Source organism: Bubalus bubalis, chromosome 5 (genome assembly GCF_019923935.1).
Source record: "Bubalus bubalis isolate 160015118507 breed Murrah chromosome 5, NDDB_SH_1, whole genome shotgun sequence".
In the NCBI taxonomy this organism is placed as follows: Eukaryota; Metazoa; Chordata; class Mammalia; order Artiodactyla; family Bovidae; genus Bubalus; species Bubalus bubalis.
In genome coordinates, this window is record NC_059161.1 from 31189286 (window position 1) to 31205637 (window position 16352).

At 57.2% G+C, this 16352-nt stretch overlaps 1 protein-coding gene across 4 annotated transcripts in view; it reads left to right on the plus strand.

Annotated features, from left to right (window-relative positions):
* Positions 1-16352, plus strand: part of PRDM16 (PR/SET domain 16) — a 338507-nt gene that overhangs the window by 100021 nt on the left and 222134 nt on the right. For 3 of the 4 annotated variants that reach the window (XM_045165710.1, XM_045165711.1, XM_045165712.1), the window contains exon 2: positions 5333-5667. The exons of the other annotated variant lie outside the window; for it this stretch is intronic. In XM_045165710.1, the coding sequence (XP_045021645.1) occupies positions 5333-5667 (335 nt within the window). The remainder of the gene's footprint in view (positions 1-5332; positions 5668-16352) is intronic. 4 annotated transcript variants of the gene reach the window in all.

Here is a 16352-nt window from a genome sequence, read left to right on the forward strand (position 1 = left end):
TGAGGCCTAAGAAGGGGTGGGGCCTCCGGGGCTGGGGTTTCTGGGGTCATCAGGGACCTCCAGGCCTGGGGTCTGTGGAATGACAGAGGGCCTCCTGGGCTGGGGTCTGTGGGGTGACGGGGGCCTCTGGGGCTGGGGTCTGTGGGGTGACCGGCTGGTGGCACAGGGCAGGGAGGGCCTCAGGCTGCAACCAGGAGGCAGGTGGCTGCCTGGCCTGCGTTGTCCCCCTGGGCAGGGCCGAGCAGCCCAGGTCCACAGGGAGCAGTGAAGGCTGAGGACTGACAGTGCAGTGACCACGTGGGGGCTGGGTGGAGCCTGCCTGCACAGGACTGTCCTCCCCGTCAGGGCTCCGTGAGCTGACCGAGTTCCGGGTCCAGCATGGCCACAAGCAGGGCACAACAGCGGTGTCCTGAGTCCCCTTTCTAGGTGGCTTGGCTCACAGGGGTCTCAGGGTCTCCTTTCCCCCCTTGGGTAAGGATCTCTCCTGTCCTGTGTGGGGGCAGTGGTGCCTCTCGATCCTGGTCAGGATCAAGTTGGCTGAAGACAATTTGCTTTTTACCACTGACCCCAAGATCAATGCTGGACGGGCCAGCTCTGTGGGGAGTGGTGCTCAGGCCCACCAGTCAAGCTGCCTCATCCCGCAAGCCGGGCCCTCAGGGCACCCCGCTGGAGCCTCTGCAGCCAGTCTGCACTCCTGTGATGTTCACACACCCACTTCTAAGAGATGAGGGTGAGACACAATTGAACCAGAAAGGAAACCCAGACCTGGATGCATTTTCAGTTTTTCCCCAAAGTGTTGCCAGTGCTTACTGTTTGCGTGGAGGGTGTTTCTCTTTTGGGTGAGGAAAGGAGGGTCTCACAGCATGTGCTGGAAGGGACGAAGCTCTGCGGCGTTTGTGGGGTGAGGCCTGGCCAGCGTGGGCAGAGCGCACAGCCAGGCCTGGATGGATTCCTCTGAGCACAACGTCCCTTGTTCCTGGCACCTCTGTTCTGGTGGCTGTGGGGTGGTGTGAGCATCCCCTAAATGAGAAGGTCCTCCTGGACCAGGGCAGTGTTGGGGAGCAGCCTGCCAGGCTGTTAGCTGGGATCCGGGCCCTGGTGCCCCAGGACAGGCCTGGCCCAGGTGCCTGGGTGCAGGGGGCATGTTGCTGGGGTGTGGGTCCTTCTGCTCTGTGCTCCCTGGCTCTGGAGGAGAGCGATGTGACCCCATGTGTTGGGGGTCAGGAGGATAGGCTAGGCTAGTTTCAGGGCCCTGATCTGTACTTGCTGTTCAGGACTGGCCTCCCTGCTACCCCACACCTCCTGAGATACCACGTGGACACCTCCGTCAGATTTCAGGGTCCAGGGTGACCCAAAGAGCCTCCAGGAAACTCCAGATTGTGGTAGATCGATTGATTGCCGTTAGTCCCCACTCACCTCCAAGAGTCTGCACCCCTCAGTGAACCACTTAAAGGTGGGGTCTTAGCTCACTTCTGCACTGGAGGGAGCCCCCGGGTTTTCAAGAAGCATCTTCTACTAACAGCTACTCTCCTGAGAAACACGTGACACCTGGCCTCTCAGCAGGCTGCAGCAGGGTGACCCTGGGAACCTCCCAGCCTGTGGTGGGACTGCCTCATGCTGGAGGGATATGGGGGCCCCACAGAGGGGCTTTCTCCTCCCTTCTTCTTGGGGTCTCTGGGGGGAGGCAGCCATGACCTTCCCACCCACAGGACCATGAAAAGGCAGGGTGCTGGCTGAGGTGGCCTCAGGCCTGCTGCTCAGGATTCATTGCCTCCTTTTACACGCTCAACACACACACCTGCTGTCGTCACACATATGCACACTCACATGTGTGCACTCACATGTATGCACTCATACACACACTCTGTCACTCCCGGCTCCAGGGGGCAGCCCTCAGCCTCCCAGAGCCCTGTGTGGTTTCATGGCTTCTCCTCCAAACTCTGCCATTCAGTGAAGGAGGAACCAGAACAAAACACCCCCTCACATCGACTCAGAGAAGCCCCCCTCATGCTCCCCCTGGCCGCAGGTCAAGACTTAAATCTGCTGATTCCCGGGTTATGAGCAGCCGGGAGCTACAGAATCAGGGAAGGGCAGGGGCTCTTTTCACCCTAATCACCCCCGACTTGGGATGCTGCTTGTTTGGCCAGGACAGGGTCATCAGCCCTGTGGGGATGATACAGGAAGGACCCTCTGCCCTGGCCAGTCGGGCACAATCTTGTTCACTGGGGCCTCCTCTCTCTCCAGACCCTGAAATCCTGGGCTTGGCTTGGTATTTGGATGGGGCTTCTGGGTGGGGAGGAGTGTCCTCAGGGATCTGGGTTAGAGGGGCAGACAAGCTCCAAACTGGGTTTCAGCATGAAGTCTGCCCCGAACCCGGCTCCCTGGCTGGGACCCAGCCCCAAGACAGGTGCTTTGTGGCTTCACCGCTGTAGCCGTGGGTCCTCTGTGGCTCTCCTCTTCTTCCTGTCACTGCCTACACCTTCTGCTCTCCTCTCCTCTCTGCTTTTATTATTTGGGTTGATCTCCTGGGAGAAATGTTGGGAATGATGGACGCAGTCATGAACCCTGAGCCTAAAACAACCGCAAAACCCCAGTGAAGGACCTCGGTCCCCTGACGAGTGAATAACGCTGTGGCCAGCCTAGATGCCAAGGTCGTAAAAACCTCCTGCTCTTGGCACTGCCTCCGGCCCTTCCAGAGAGCGTGGGCTGGGAATGTGCCGGTGGTCAGAGGCCTGGGTAGCAGGGGGCAGGGGCCAGGGGCAATGACACCCCCTCCCTGGAAATACCTGCCAGCCCTGGGCTGAGGGGCTCCTCAGGACCACCAGGGGCTGGTGGTCCCAAGGGCAGCCTGGCTGGGGATCTGGGCCTTTCCATCCAGCCTCCCTGCTGCTCAGGGACCTCAGGAGAGGACAGTCTGTGCTCGTCCTACACAGGCTTCAGCAGCGTCCGGACAGCCTTCTGCTTCCTGAGGGGCCTCGGGGGCTGTTCAGTTCATCTCCTATTTTCCAGGTGTTTTCTCTGCACCCTTAGGCCTCCTCTCAGCCATGTCCAAAAAAAGAGCCTCCCCACGATCTCCGCCGGCCATGGGGCAGCCAAACGAGACCTGGGCTTTCCTGGTGGCTCCAGGCAATCACTTAACCCCAGTGACCGCAGAGGGTGGGAGGCGGGCAATGCACAGCTTTCCTTTAATCAGCAGGAAACACCGCCTTCTCTCCTAAGCTGTTTGCTCGGCCAGTAAATTAAACATGCCCTTCAAGCGTTGATTTTCCTCCAGTAGGTGAGGAGTTTGGGGAAGTAGAATTCAAACAGAAAAAAAGAAAAACCAACCAGAAAAACAAAAAAGAGCCCTGAGATGGGCATGCATGGATAGGAACAGGTCCTTCTTTCTGCCCAGTGCCTTCACACAAGGGGCTGGGCTCCTCACCAGCTGGACGCAAAGGTATCAGACCCTGGGTGGAGGGGGTGTCCCACCCAAGTCTGCTGGAGCTCAGTGCAGTCACCGGGTCACATAATAAGGTGGCATGTTAATTACTCCTCCCAATTCACCTTGGTGTACGCACCCCAGGAAGGGCTGGGGGTGGTCTTTCAATCCTCAGCAGTCTTGGGTCCTTGGGATGGGTGCACACTGGCTGCCGTTCTGTTGTTGCATTTTTGAAAGGATCCTACGAGTCAGTTAAAAAGGAACCATTGGCCACTTAAAAGATAATAATTACTTCTGTGAACACTGCTAAATTAAATAAATGTTATCCCCATCATTTTTTAAGACTTCGGTTTCTTTTGAAAGGAAACATTTTGTTATTTCTCCAGCGCATCAGTTTGAGTCAGTGTGAGGACCCTGAAGTTCCCCTCTGCCTGGAGACGTCTCTCCTACCCTCCCATGTCAGGGAATGGGGAGGGGGCCACGAGACGAGAGTCAGGGTGACCACAGTGTTTGGGTCCCTTTCTGAGGTTTTCAAGTCCGAGAAGGAGGGCGGAAGCATCTGGATCAGAGGTCATCAGGCTCCGAGCGGGGAGCAGCTTGCCTGCCACACCTCCCACCCCCAGGCCCCTCCTCCTGTCTCTTCTCTGAGTTTTTTAATCTTACGAATGAGAGCCACCTCACGTGAAAATGGACCATTTTAAAGTGTACAATTCAGGGGCACACTCGCCACCTTTGTCTGGTTCCAAAACATTTTCATCTCCCAAAGGAGACCCCAGGCCCACCAACCAGTCACCCCTACCCCACCATCACGGGTCCTGTCTCTGCAGGTTTGCCTTTTGTCCATACATTTGGCATGAATGGAATCTTAGGACTCGTGGCCCTTTGCGTCCAGCCTCCTTCACTCGGTGTGACACTCGCGAGGCTCGCCCGCGCTGCCCCTGTGAGGTCGATCTTCTTCATCTATATTGATGTGAACAGCCTGTTGTGCGTCTGGACCACGTTTGTTGATCCTCTCGTGTGTTGCTGCCCTTGGGGGTCCTGGGGGTGAACATTGGTGGGATCCTCACCCCCGGCCTCCCCGTTTGGCAGTCTAAGGCTGATGCTGGAGTGAAGCTGGTTTTCTGGCTGTTTGACCAGCTCGCTCACCCTGTCCCCTCGCCCCGCCCACTCTTCATTACCTCTTCTGTGCTCAGGGCCACCCTCAGGTGGACTTCCAGGAGGCACTGTTCTGGGGACAGCTGCCTCTTAGGTTGGACCCCAAAGAAAGGGCCACACCGGACAGACAAGCTGGAGACCCTTTTGCTTAGTTCTGTGATCTGGGAGCCCCCAGGGCTCCCAAGTTCATGATTCAGCAGGCCTCTGTCCTAATCTGCCATTAAGTAGTCAGGGGACTTCTAGGAACCCTCCCCAGCCCCAATGCACCCCAACACCACCTCCGTCCCAGAGCACCCCAAATTTCACATAGCTCAAGTTCTGAGTCCCCCCCCGAGATCTTGGGACTTGCCCCATTCCCTAATTCCAAGGCTGCAGACACAAACTGGTTCCAGAATGAATGCCTCATCACCAACCCCCCAAAGTGGAGCCCCCAAGAGTGTCTGCGTTCCTGGCTGTGCCCATCCCATAGAGCATGGGCGTCCCTCCTGCCCTAATGCAGAATGGGCCAGTGTGTCCTCAGCCATTGCCAGGGGCTTTGGGTGCCTGGGGAGAACTCTGCTGACCCAGGGGGTCCGCATTGTTCCCCAAGTGTTGCTGGAACCTCCCTCTGGGAGCCCCTAGCAGAGGTGGGTGGGGGCCCCTAGCAGAGTGGGGGGTGGCCAGCCCGTTTCATTTCTGTCCCTGTCCTGGGCGGCCCCCAAACTCGGGGCCCGGGAAGCGGAGCTGCACAGGCTGACTCTGTGTTGTCTCCTCCAGGTGACGGCGACATTGTAAATAACATGTACGGGCCGGACCCCGACCTGCTGGCGGGCGAGAGCGCGGAGGACGAGACTGAGGACAGCATCATGTCCCCCATCCCCATGGGGCCGCCGTCCCCCTTCCCCACACCCAAGGAAGGCTCGCCATATGAGGCCCCGGTCTACATCCCCGAGGACATCCGCATCCCCCCGGGCTTCGAGCTCCGGGAATCCTCCATCCCCGGCGCCGGCCTGGGCATCTGGGCCAAGAAGAAGATGGAGGTGGGGGAGCGGTTCGGCCCGTACATGGTGGCGCCCCGGGCAACGCTGAACGAGGCGGACTTCGGATGGGAGGTGAGCCCTGCCGCGCGCGCGCGTGATTGATGGCGGCCGTTTGTCTCGTGGTCCATCTATTTATAAAACCGGGTTGACCGTGCTGCCTGAGGCGGGAGGCTGGGTCGCAGAGAGTGCTGAATTTCCCAGGCTTATTTTATCCCGCGGCTTGCATGACGCGACTCCAAAAACACCAGAGGCCTAGTGGACGCCGGGCGGCCCCTGTCCGCCGCACCGCTCTCTTCCCGGAAATGTGTCTTTAATGAGCTCATGTCTTAAGCCCCTCGAGCTTCCCGTCTGGATCTTAGGTGCTAAGGCTGCCATCTCGGCAGGACTTTGGGGATCGATGGGAGTCTCCCAGAACAAGGTCTCTGCTCCCGGGAAAGTCCTCAGATGGGGGCCCAACTCCAGGCAGAGCAGCACGTGTCTGGTGGCCACACTGCCCTAGATGCTCCAGGTGCATCCATGCCCTGGGCCTCCTGCTGGTCTACCCGGGTCAGCTGGCTCCCTAAGAGGAGCTCCCGCTTCTCAGATTAGCGGGGGCAGAGAGGAGAGTCTTGTGGTTTTGATTTCCCTGATGATTCAGGCCTGGCTCGGCAGTCCTGGAGGCTGTGTGTGACCTGGGGAGGGAGGCTGATTAGGTGGGGGGTGGGGGTTGACAGCTATGAAAGGGCGCTTCCTCTGGAAGCATCCTGCTCTGACCACGAGGGACACTGGGCCCCAGTTCAGGGGGCTTTCAAGGTGGTCTCCTAAGGACCAGGGCTCCAGGAAAGCACACTCCCCTCTAGTCCTGGCCTCTCTGCAGGCCCCACAGAGCCAGCGTGCAGCGATATTTTGGGCAGGGACCCTGCCTGGACGGAAAATGCAAGTGCCAACCCAGATTCCTCCTGGGTGTTTCACCACTTCCAAAAGTGCTTGGATGGTGGTCAGAGCTAGGAAGGGGAGAGCCATCCAAGGAGGGAAGAGGGACCTGTGGGGCCGGCAGCTGTATCCCCTGCCAGTGGTTCAGGGTGGTGGGGCTTGGGGGGCTGACTCCCCCAACTGCTCGTTGGCTTTGGAAAAGTTCCCATGCTGTGTGTCTCTCAGGGTCTGTGGTCAGTGAGGGGCCATCTTTGCCCTCTGACGAGTCTTTACCATCTAGAAGGCTTCTCTTGGGGACATCACTGTTCCCTGAAGACTCGGGGTGCACAGTGCATGACCCTTGAGCATCCCTCAGGGGACCCTCAGCAGCCCTTGAACATCTCCCCCAGTCTGGCCCATCAGCTTTTGAAACCCTCTGAAAGGGTCTCACAGATCTGGCTTAGTCATGCGCTGGTGGTAGTACTGCAGACCTGAGACCCCATTCCCTTCACAAGGGAGGATATGGGGGCACCCCAAACGCTGGACACCCTGATTCTCCTGCAAGCGGGTTTGTGGTAGCACATGAGGTATGGACATCAGGGGACGCAGAAGCCCCCTACCAGCTGACAGCCCGAGCTCTGTGGATGGCTTTGAAGGTTGAGAGAGGCAGTGGGTTGACCAGATGGATGAAGGAGCAGGCGTGCCAGGACTCGCCACAGCTGAGTGGTGGAGGCCACAGTTGCACTGTGTGAACCGGCCTGTGTGTCCCCTGCTGTTCCCAGGTGGCTGACTCCGTGTGTGTGCCTGTCAAGGTCGGGTCACCTGCAGAACAGGTGGGAGGGAGCAAAGTGAGGAGTTGGGAGGTGAGGCCCTCTTGGGGGCAGCTCATATGCTCTTCAGAGAGCCACAGGGTGGCCCTCGCTGGGCCGAGAAGAGTGTGTTCACATGATGTGACCGGTCGGTGGCTTGGGCTGTAGGATGGCCTGTCCTGGACTTCCCACCTGGCTATTTTCAGGAGGAATTTAGGGGTTTGTGTGATGTGCTCAGAAAGGCCTGGACTACTGAATTAGGAGACAGCTTCAGATGTTGGAGGGTAAACGAACCCTTCATGTAGTGTGATGGATGACCTTGAGGTGACCTGATTCTCATTGGCTCAGATGCAGGCCTCTGTTTGCTCTAATTTTAAAGAAACGGCCCGTATCACAGCCACCCCCGGTGCTGGGCCTGGTACAGGCTGTGCTGTTATCTACCCAGCACCTGTTGACTTTGTGATATTATTTGTCCTTGTGTACGTGCGGGATCTCTCCCCTCCAAGGTGCCTCCTGCCCCACCCCAGGCAGCGCCTCGATTCTGGGGCCCAGACCTGACTGCCACCTTTCCTGCCGGCCCTGGCAGATATTTGCTCTGCATCCACGTCCTCACGTCATGTTCCAGATGCACTGTGTGACTTGCCTGACCTTGTCTCCTTGGCGAGTTCAGGCCTGACCACCTGTTCTGGGGCCATCTCTGGGCTTCCTGGCCTCCTGTCCTATCCCCTCCAACACAGTCATGAGCAGCTGTTGGCATCGCCATACTCATGGTCAAGCCCCAAGAGCAGAATTGGGCACCCCCAAACCCATGGTGAACCTGCTTTGGCCTGAAATAAATCATGAGGTTGAGGTGGTTTCTTTCTAGCTCCCTGGATCTCTGGGCAGAAGTCAAATAGCCTCACTTATGTCCCCAAACAGGAGACTGCTGTGTCACTTGGTTCCTGTGTCCTCCTCCTGGTGACAGTCTCTGTCAGTGGGCCTCACTGCCCTTGAAGGGCAGGTATGGTCCTCACCTTCACTCTGCTGCAAACAGGGCCCAGACCAGGAGTGGAGAAGCCAGGCTCCAGAATCTAGACCTTTCCATGGCTCCGGACAGCAGAGGGGCCTCCAGAGGAGCCCCGAGTCCCGAGTGAGGCGGCTGACTGTGTCCTTGCACCCTGCAAATGCCCGCCCCGGGCCTGCGGTCTGCTCGGCCCCGTGCAGGGTTGGGAACAAAGACGATCACTAAGACAGCGTCAGTGTCTGAGCATCCCGGCTGGGGATGCCAGACAGACTGAGGCAGGGCCCAGGGACAGCACCCGCAGGCCCACAGTCCAGTTCTGAGTTGTATGTGTCGTTACTCGGTGTCACCACGGTACTTGAGCGTTGTCCGTCAGTGTGATTTGATGTGACTACGGTTTACATGGCATTGAGTCCCTGAAGATGAACAGACCATCTTCTAGCAAAGATGGCAAAGCAGCTCCGAGAAGGAGCCAGGATGGTTCTAGATCCCGAGGGGCGGTGGGTGACAGCCGTGCTTGCGTCCTAGCCTGGGTCAGAGCATGGTTGCTCCCACAGGGTCTGGCCTGGTGGTGCAGCAGGGAAGGAGGATCTAGGGAGATCCCCTTGCAGACACGGGGCGGGTGTCCCTTGGAGGACTGGCTCAAAATCAAGGTCAAACTGATGATTCTTACCGTCATTTGGAGACTTCACTGAAACAATTTTCTTTCTACTGGGAGAACAGAATTCCTGTTCTGGACCATTTCACTTAACTGAAATCCAAGGGTCCCACGTCACTGTCTTTCTGTGGTGAGGTTTCTGGTGACTCGACCCTTCTGACAAAAGCATTTCTGTCCCTGCTGGGGTGGCGTGGGTGACCTCGCACCTTTCAGGGTCAAGGTAGCAGGAGCATCCTGGTTTGTGCAGGAATTTTACTTGAGCGAAACAGGAAGGCACGGGTTAGCCCCATGGCTGGGTATCCTCCTCCTATTGTTCACCTGCTTTGTCTTCACATGGGCGTCAGGAACATTCGATGATTCTAAATATTCCCCCTACCCTGACCCTGAGTGTTCTGAGGGAGGCTGGCTGGAAGTGAGTTCCTCATTTTGGGGAAAAAGCACAGCTCTGCTCTCCATGCACCCGGACCTGGCAGCTGTGTCCTTGGACACAGACAGGAGCTTGGGGGTGAGTGGAACACGGCTCCCTGGGCTCCATCTCAAAGGGAGGTGTCTGTCCCCTGCCCGGGACTCCCAGCCCCTCCCCTCCAGACACAGCCTGCCCGCTGACGCAGCCACCACTCACCCTCCCAGAATAAATCACCTCGTGATTGCATTCTATTGCCCCAGGGTCTGAAAAACAATGATTTTGATCATTTGTTGAGTAAATCATGACATTTATCATCGTGCTGTTTATTTTGCTAATTAAGAGATGGCTGCGAGTGGCAGGCCCGAGGGAGCCGACTGTGGAACCCGCTCCTCGGAGGTGCCACCTGCCCTGAGGCGGGGCCCCGCAGCTGTGCTCGGGTTGGGGCGACTGCACAGGCCCCCAAGGGGAGGCACAGGAGCCATTTGCACACTGAAAGCGCCCGGCTCTGCTTGTCTCCCCCAGAAAGGCGGGCTCTCTGGTGCCCAGCGCGCTGCCCAGCCTGTAACTGACACTCAGGCAACGTCTGTCAAAAAAAAAAAAAAAAGTCTGCCTCTGTTTAAGGAGCTGGTGGAAAATGTTAACGTGAATTGATGGGGTTTCAATTATCTGAAGAATTTACTCGAGTGGATTACCTCATCCTTTTGGCCGTGGTTCCTGAATATTAATACACATGTTCATTTGCTCAATCAACAAACGTCTCTGTCTGGCCCAGGAACTGTGGGAAGCTCCAGGGTCACCGGGGAAAGGCTGCCCCGTCCTCCAGTGCTACAGTCATGCGGTCCCCAAGCCGGCGCCTCTGGGGTCTCCGCTCCCCCTGGATAGCTCTGGTGAGGGCAGGACCTGCCGGCCACCCCTGTGGACCACGGGCTGCCAGAACATCCAGAGACGCCAGGTAGGGATGTTCCAGGCCAGGGCTGGTACCCAGCTCTGCATGCTTAGATTCTGAGACACTGTTGTGAATGTGAGACTGAGTGATGATCCAGAACCCCTGACCTTGAAGAAGGGCATGGGGTTGAGGAAGTGAGCTCTGCTTGTGCCCACTGGTCCCCCTACATATATATATTTTTAGAAGAAATAATGCTTCCTCTTCCAAGCTGGGGCCATGTGTCCTTAAATTAAGGAGGAGCTAAAGGTCTATTTTTGGTCCCAAGTGGCAGGAAGACGATGAAGCCCAGTGGGGTGTCTGTTCCCTGAGACTCAGGGTGTCAACACAGTGGGAGCTTGGCCTCTAACATCTCAAGGACAGAATATGGTGGGATTTCCCAAGGCTCGTGACACATGCATAAACATGTGGTATGGAGATCCGAGGACCCAGGATGCTTTTCCAGGTCTAAGGCCTGAGACCACATTCACTGAGACAGATAGAGGGGCAGGTGTTCTTGGGGCTCTGGCCTCTGTGTCCGGCCCCTGACACCTGCCCAAGCCTGGCTGGGGGTCAGGTGGGCACCCCAAGACTGCAACCACGTGGCCCCAGCTGAGCCCCTGATCTCCGTGGGAAAAGGCCTCCTCTTCTTTCTTCTGCACTTACACCCTCACACTCTGGCTTCAAGGACCCTGTCCTCTGTCCTGCTGAGCTGGCCACAGATGCCAGCACAGACTCACAAACACCCCAAGGCTCCCTGCCCCTCAGGCCATCAAGTCAATACTCCTGCTATAATGGAGAACCCACCTTCTCCTGGGACAGAGTTCCCAAGGCTCCTGGGAATGGGCTTCAAGCCTCTCTAGTTCCTGCTATGTAATGACCTAATAAGAAACCCCGGCCACCTAGAGACAAACATGTGTGCTTGACTCATCGCCTAGACGAACTGGATGCCTCTGGTGGCCCCAGAAGCATGAGCTTCCCAGTGCCATGCCCCCTGCATTGACCTCCCGGCACTCTGCCCCCTTCTGCCTTCACCTCCTGGTGCTGTGGGCTCCTGTCTGGCCCCCAGAGGGACAAGGCCACAAGCACCACCACAGCCAGAACTGCCATTCCCCAGGATTCAAGAAGGAAATGTCCATCCTCCAGGAGAAACACCAGCAGTGACCAGCGGCGAGTCTGGACATGCAGATGTTTCATCACCAGCAGCCCCTGTGGAAGTGGAGCTGCCGCTCAGCCAATGGACAGCCTCTTCTGCACCCCAGAATCATCAGCAGCCTCAGGATCTGGGCACTTTCAGTCCTGACCAGCCCTGTGGATGGACCCGCAGCCCCAGAGCAGTGGGAGAGGAAAGCTGGGCCCAGCAGCCCCTTCCGGCATTCCAGGTGACTCCAAGAGGAGGTTCACCTAGCCTGGGAGGAGGGGCAAGTCCTGACTGAACAATGGCCAGCTGCCAAGTTTGCAGAGAAAAATGTGACAGCTGGTACTTGAAGGTCAGGACTGTCCTTCAGGTGTTTCCAGGGCATCTGAGACCTGAGAGCAGAGATCTCTGTCAGTGGGTCTCATACTGAAACCCCCGGAGCATCAGAAATACAGGTGCCCAGACCCCACCCCAGAGATGCCAGGCTTTGGCCAAATGGAGGGACCAGCCATGTGTATCTGTCCGGGACGGTCTTGGTTTTTGCACCAGAAGTTCCAACAATCCTCCCTGGATTTGTGAAAACTCCCGGGAACTTAGAATGTGCCGTGCGGGTGAGAGCAGCCAGTCTGGAAAGAGAGAGGGGGGAATCCTTTCAGGCCTGCAGCATCTGTGTTAGGGTCCCTGGCAGGAGGGCACAGCTAGGAGCACTGACGGAGCAGAGGTTTCCGAGAGGACCACCACCCTTCTCCCGCTGTGATCCCTCCAGTGGGGGGTCCAGGTGAGAGGGACAATTTGCCATGGGTCGCTGAGGGTAACCTGACACTTCAACAGGCGATGCTCCTGCAAGGACTGGCTTGTCCCAGAGGCACCCTGAGGCCAGTGCAGGCGGCCATGCTCTGTGACGCACACGCACACTTCCACTTTCTTCCACACGCATTCCCTGCAGGGACCACACTCCAGCATTTTCTGTGCATCCTTCACCCTAAAGCTGTAACCGTGTGTGCTCTTGCTGACACAGTTGGGGGTGGGGGTGCACCTTGCTCCTTTTTATTTCACTCTTAGACTGTCTTATTGTGTTTACTCTTGGAATTCCAGCCGTGCGGGAAAGTACTGTGGCCATGCTGGCACAGGGGGCCAGGACTGGTTTCAGCTCCAAAGACTGGGCCTCTTGCTGGTCCGATGGCCTCACTCGCAGGGCGTGGTATTCTTGGTCCCTGTCCTTGCCTGTCCTTTCTCTCTGCAGCACCAAAATGCACACTGGGACCTTCCTGGGCGCATCCCACCCCCCAGGGACCGGGAGCCCAGAAGCTGTCTGTACTCTGCCCTCCTCTGCCCGGCCAGCTAATTCACCCCCGACACTGACTCTGCTTCTGCGCTGTCTGGGGTTTATTTTAGGCCTAGAAACGTGGCAGGGCTTTTCTCTTTCCATAGTGATTTTCTGAATGTGTTTAGGAGGCATCACGTATATTGAGAAAGCGTCCAAAGTCGTAAGTCACCGCTCAGTGAACGTTCACACCCGTGGAAACAACACCTGAATGGTTAACAGGTCTGGGGACCTCTTATCTGGGAAATCTGGGAACCCAGATTCGACAAGGGGGCCATCCTGTGGGAACAGGGCCGAGTGGGAGGCGGCCTGGGAGCGCTGGGGCAGAAGGGTGGGGGACACAGAGGCCCGCACCATCTCGTTTCCCCAGGAACCGCTCCCAGCGCAGCTCCTCTGCCATCTCTCCCAAGCACCATGACATCAGGTCCAGACGTTTTTAGCCCAAGAATGCCATGAAACCCTGCACTATCTTCGGCCCAGCTCTGAGGCGCGGGTATATAAGGAATTTTCGGAAAAAGGACAGAGAATGACTAAGAATACCTCCCTGGTAGTTCTTCTTTATTTCCTTAAGGGGTAATAACTCAGCCACAGTCCAGCAGAGGGTACTTTCTTTAAATAGAGCATTCTGATTCACAAGCGAAAAAGGAAATAAATATTTTCTTTTCATATTCGAGAGACGTCCATGAATACCAACTTCTTAAATGGTATTTTACCATCCGCATCTCTCTCACACACATACACACACACGCACACACACATACATATACACACCAGTGACAACAAGCCCATCCTCACCCCAGAATGGCTGCTTGTGAACCAGAGATGTGGACAAGCCTCAGGTTGTCAGAAGGAAGTGAGAGGAAGGCAGATGGAGGGGATGACGTCTTCGCCCGGGACCCGGACTCACCCTTCCTGCTGGCTCTCTGTCTCCTCGTCCCCCCTCCTCCTTCTTTCTCTTTTATCCTTAAGGAAAGTGGGGTCACACATTCAAGGATCATGACAAAGGCACCTGGATCCCTGTGCTGGGCAGGACTGGTGAGGCCGGGGCAGGCTGACCAGGCCAGGAGCGTGGACAAGAAGGAAGCCCTGGCATTCACTAGGTGTCTGCTGTATGCACATGCCAGCCATGCCAGGCTCTTTTTGATTTGTGATTCTCATTCTGTCTGTGATCAGATCCCATGCCCCAGCCCCATGGACTGCACTGGGGACTGGCAGGCATTAATGCCTACCCCCTGGGTGCCCCACTGTGAAATTCTCTGGATCCCAGAGGCAGCTTTCAACCTTGCTGGAGCCAGGATTCTGAGATGGTCCCAGGGTGCTGGGAGCCTGGCTGGTGGGAGATGTGTTCAGTTCAAGCAGGAACTGTGGGGACCCCATCCCAGAAGATCAGTCTGTGAGGCACAAAACCCAGATTCCACCCCCATCCGAAAGAAAATCTTTTTTACCCGTTTGCCTCAGGCTTGGATTCCGTGAAGCTATGGTTCTCAAGTGATTGTGTTGAGAATTCTTCAGGAGCCTTCAAATGCAGGTTCAGGGCCCCACCCTTACCTCTGTGTGTGTGTGTGTTTGTGTGTGTGTGTGTGTGTTTGTGTGTGTGTGTGTGTGTAAGTCACTCAGTCATGTTTGACTCTTTGCAACCCCATGGACTGTAGCCCACCAGGCTCCTCTGTCCCTGGAATTCTCCAGGTGAGAATACTGGAGTGGGTTGCCATTTCCTTCTCCAGGGGCTCTTCCCGAACCAGGGATTAAACCCAGGTCTCTTGCACTGCAGGCAGATTCTTTACCGTCTGAACTACCAGGGAAGCCCCACCCTTACCTAGTGGATTAGAATTCCTTATGGGAGTCCCCAAGAATCTGCGTTCTAATTAGCAGTGGAAGAGGGGGCACTAGGAGTTCTCCATTTATGGGTGGAAGCCCAGAGAAAGAGGTTTCACTTGAATCTACCTGCACTCCGCCGACCCACCCTGTGTGTCCCACCTCTGCTGGACCCCAGAGCTGGGAGCAGCCTGGCTGCCCCATTGTCCTCCAGAAGGACATTGGGGCAGCAACAGAGGCTGCCACCAACAGAAGGATCCCACCCCCACCATACAGCTGGCCTTTAGCATGGCTCTCCTCGGGTAGGTAGCCCCCTGGAAACTGACAAGCGACAAGACCCCCCTCCCAAGGGCATTGCAGTGATGGTCAAGGTTGGGGGGAGGGCCCAGACACCAGCTGTCCATGTCATGCCTGGAGATTACTTAGTGCATCATCATTTCTCACCTTCACTGTGCAGGTGGGAGGTCCAAGCCCTAGAGAGGGAAGGGAGTCCTGCAGGGTCATAGGGTAGTTTGGCATAGGGGCAAGAGACCAGGCAAGGGACCCTCAGGCAGCTTCCTTCAGCCCTGACTCTTGACTCTGCAGTTCATGCAGACAGCATGTGCTGAGACCAGGGACTGGGCAGCCCCCTGACCACTGCCCAGAAGTTAGAGCAGCCCCCAGCCCACGTGGGCACTCTATCTTCACCACTCTGTCCAGGCCTCAGCTCCTCCATGGGAATGGGGACCAGTAAGGCAGGGAGTGGTCCAGACATAGCCCTTGGCCTCCTCTCTCTGCACCTGCACTGCCGGCCCATCCAGGGTGGCTCTCAGGTTTGGCCTGGGCCGCCTGTGGCCCTGCCTTCTCCAGGCTGACCCTGCCTTCAGGAAGCGTGTGGTGGGATCCACCTGTTGAGACTGAGGCATCTGCAGCATCGCTCATTTACACGGAAAGATTATGTCAAGTACTTTCCCAACAGTGGCCTCTTATAGAGTATAACGGGCTGGAGGGCAGCTTCTCTGAGCACGGGCAGCTACTGGCCAGGCAGCTCCCCGGGGACCCCCAGCATGGCCTTGGCCAGCCTGTCATCCACTCCCTCCCTCCCTGCTGGTCAGATGAACGTCCCAGGCCTCGCAGGCCATAAAAGGTCTCCCTGGGTCATGGGACAGGGTGTGGACCTCCCCACCAGGCCTGCTTATCAGAGCTTCTCTCGAGGTGAGAATTTTTGTGGGCTGGTCACCTCCAGGTTAGGAATGTGCTCTCATCATGTCACAGGCCACTTCGGCTCAGCCAGAAACCAGGGTGACCCAACCGCTCCCCGCCCGTCGAGGGGCAGTGGCCGCCGGAGATCCCCTGCAGGACGTCCTCTCCTGCTCTGTCCAGGGCTGGCGTGGTGCTTCCTCTGCTCTCTTGGGCCCACAGGACACTGAGACGTGGCTGGGTTTGCTCTGATGGAGGCCGGGTCAGGCCAGGACGCCCTTTGAGTGTGAGAGGTCAGCCTGGGCGCACAGCAGGAGGCCCCACGGGAACGGCCGGAGTCAGCGTTCTGGCACATGGTGGCCCCTGCCTGCTTTCACATTGTTTAGAGCACAGAGAGCAAAATGGCCTAAAGGTGATATTTCAAGTCAGCCGATGGGATGCCCGTTGGTGTAGGTGGTGGTGTCTCCTCTTTGGAGTGGGAAGATGCTGAGTCAAGGATGCCCTGTCATCACTCAGGAGTCAGCGTGCTCCCTGCTCCCCTGTGTGCCCGGCTACCTGCGACACATGATGCCGTGTTTCCAGGCAGTGGCTTGAAGAGAGGCACCGGCCTCCCGG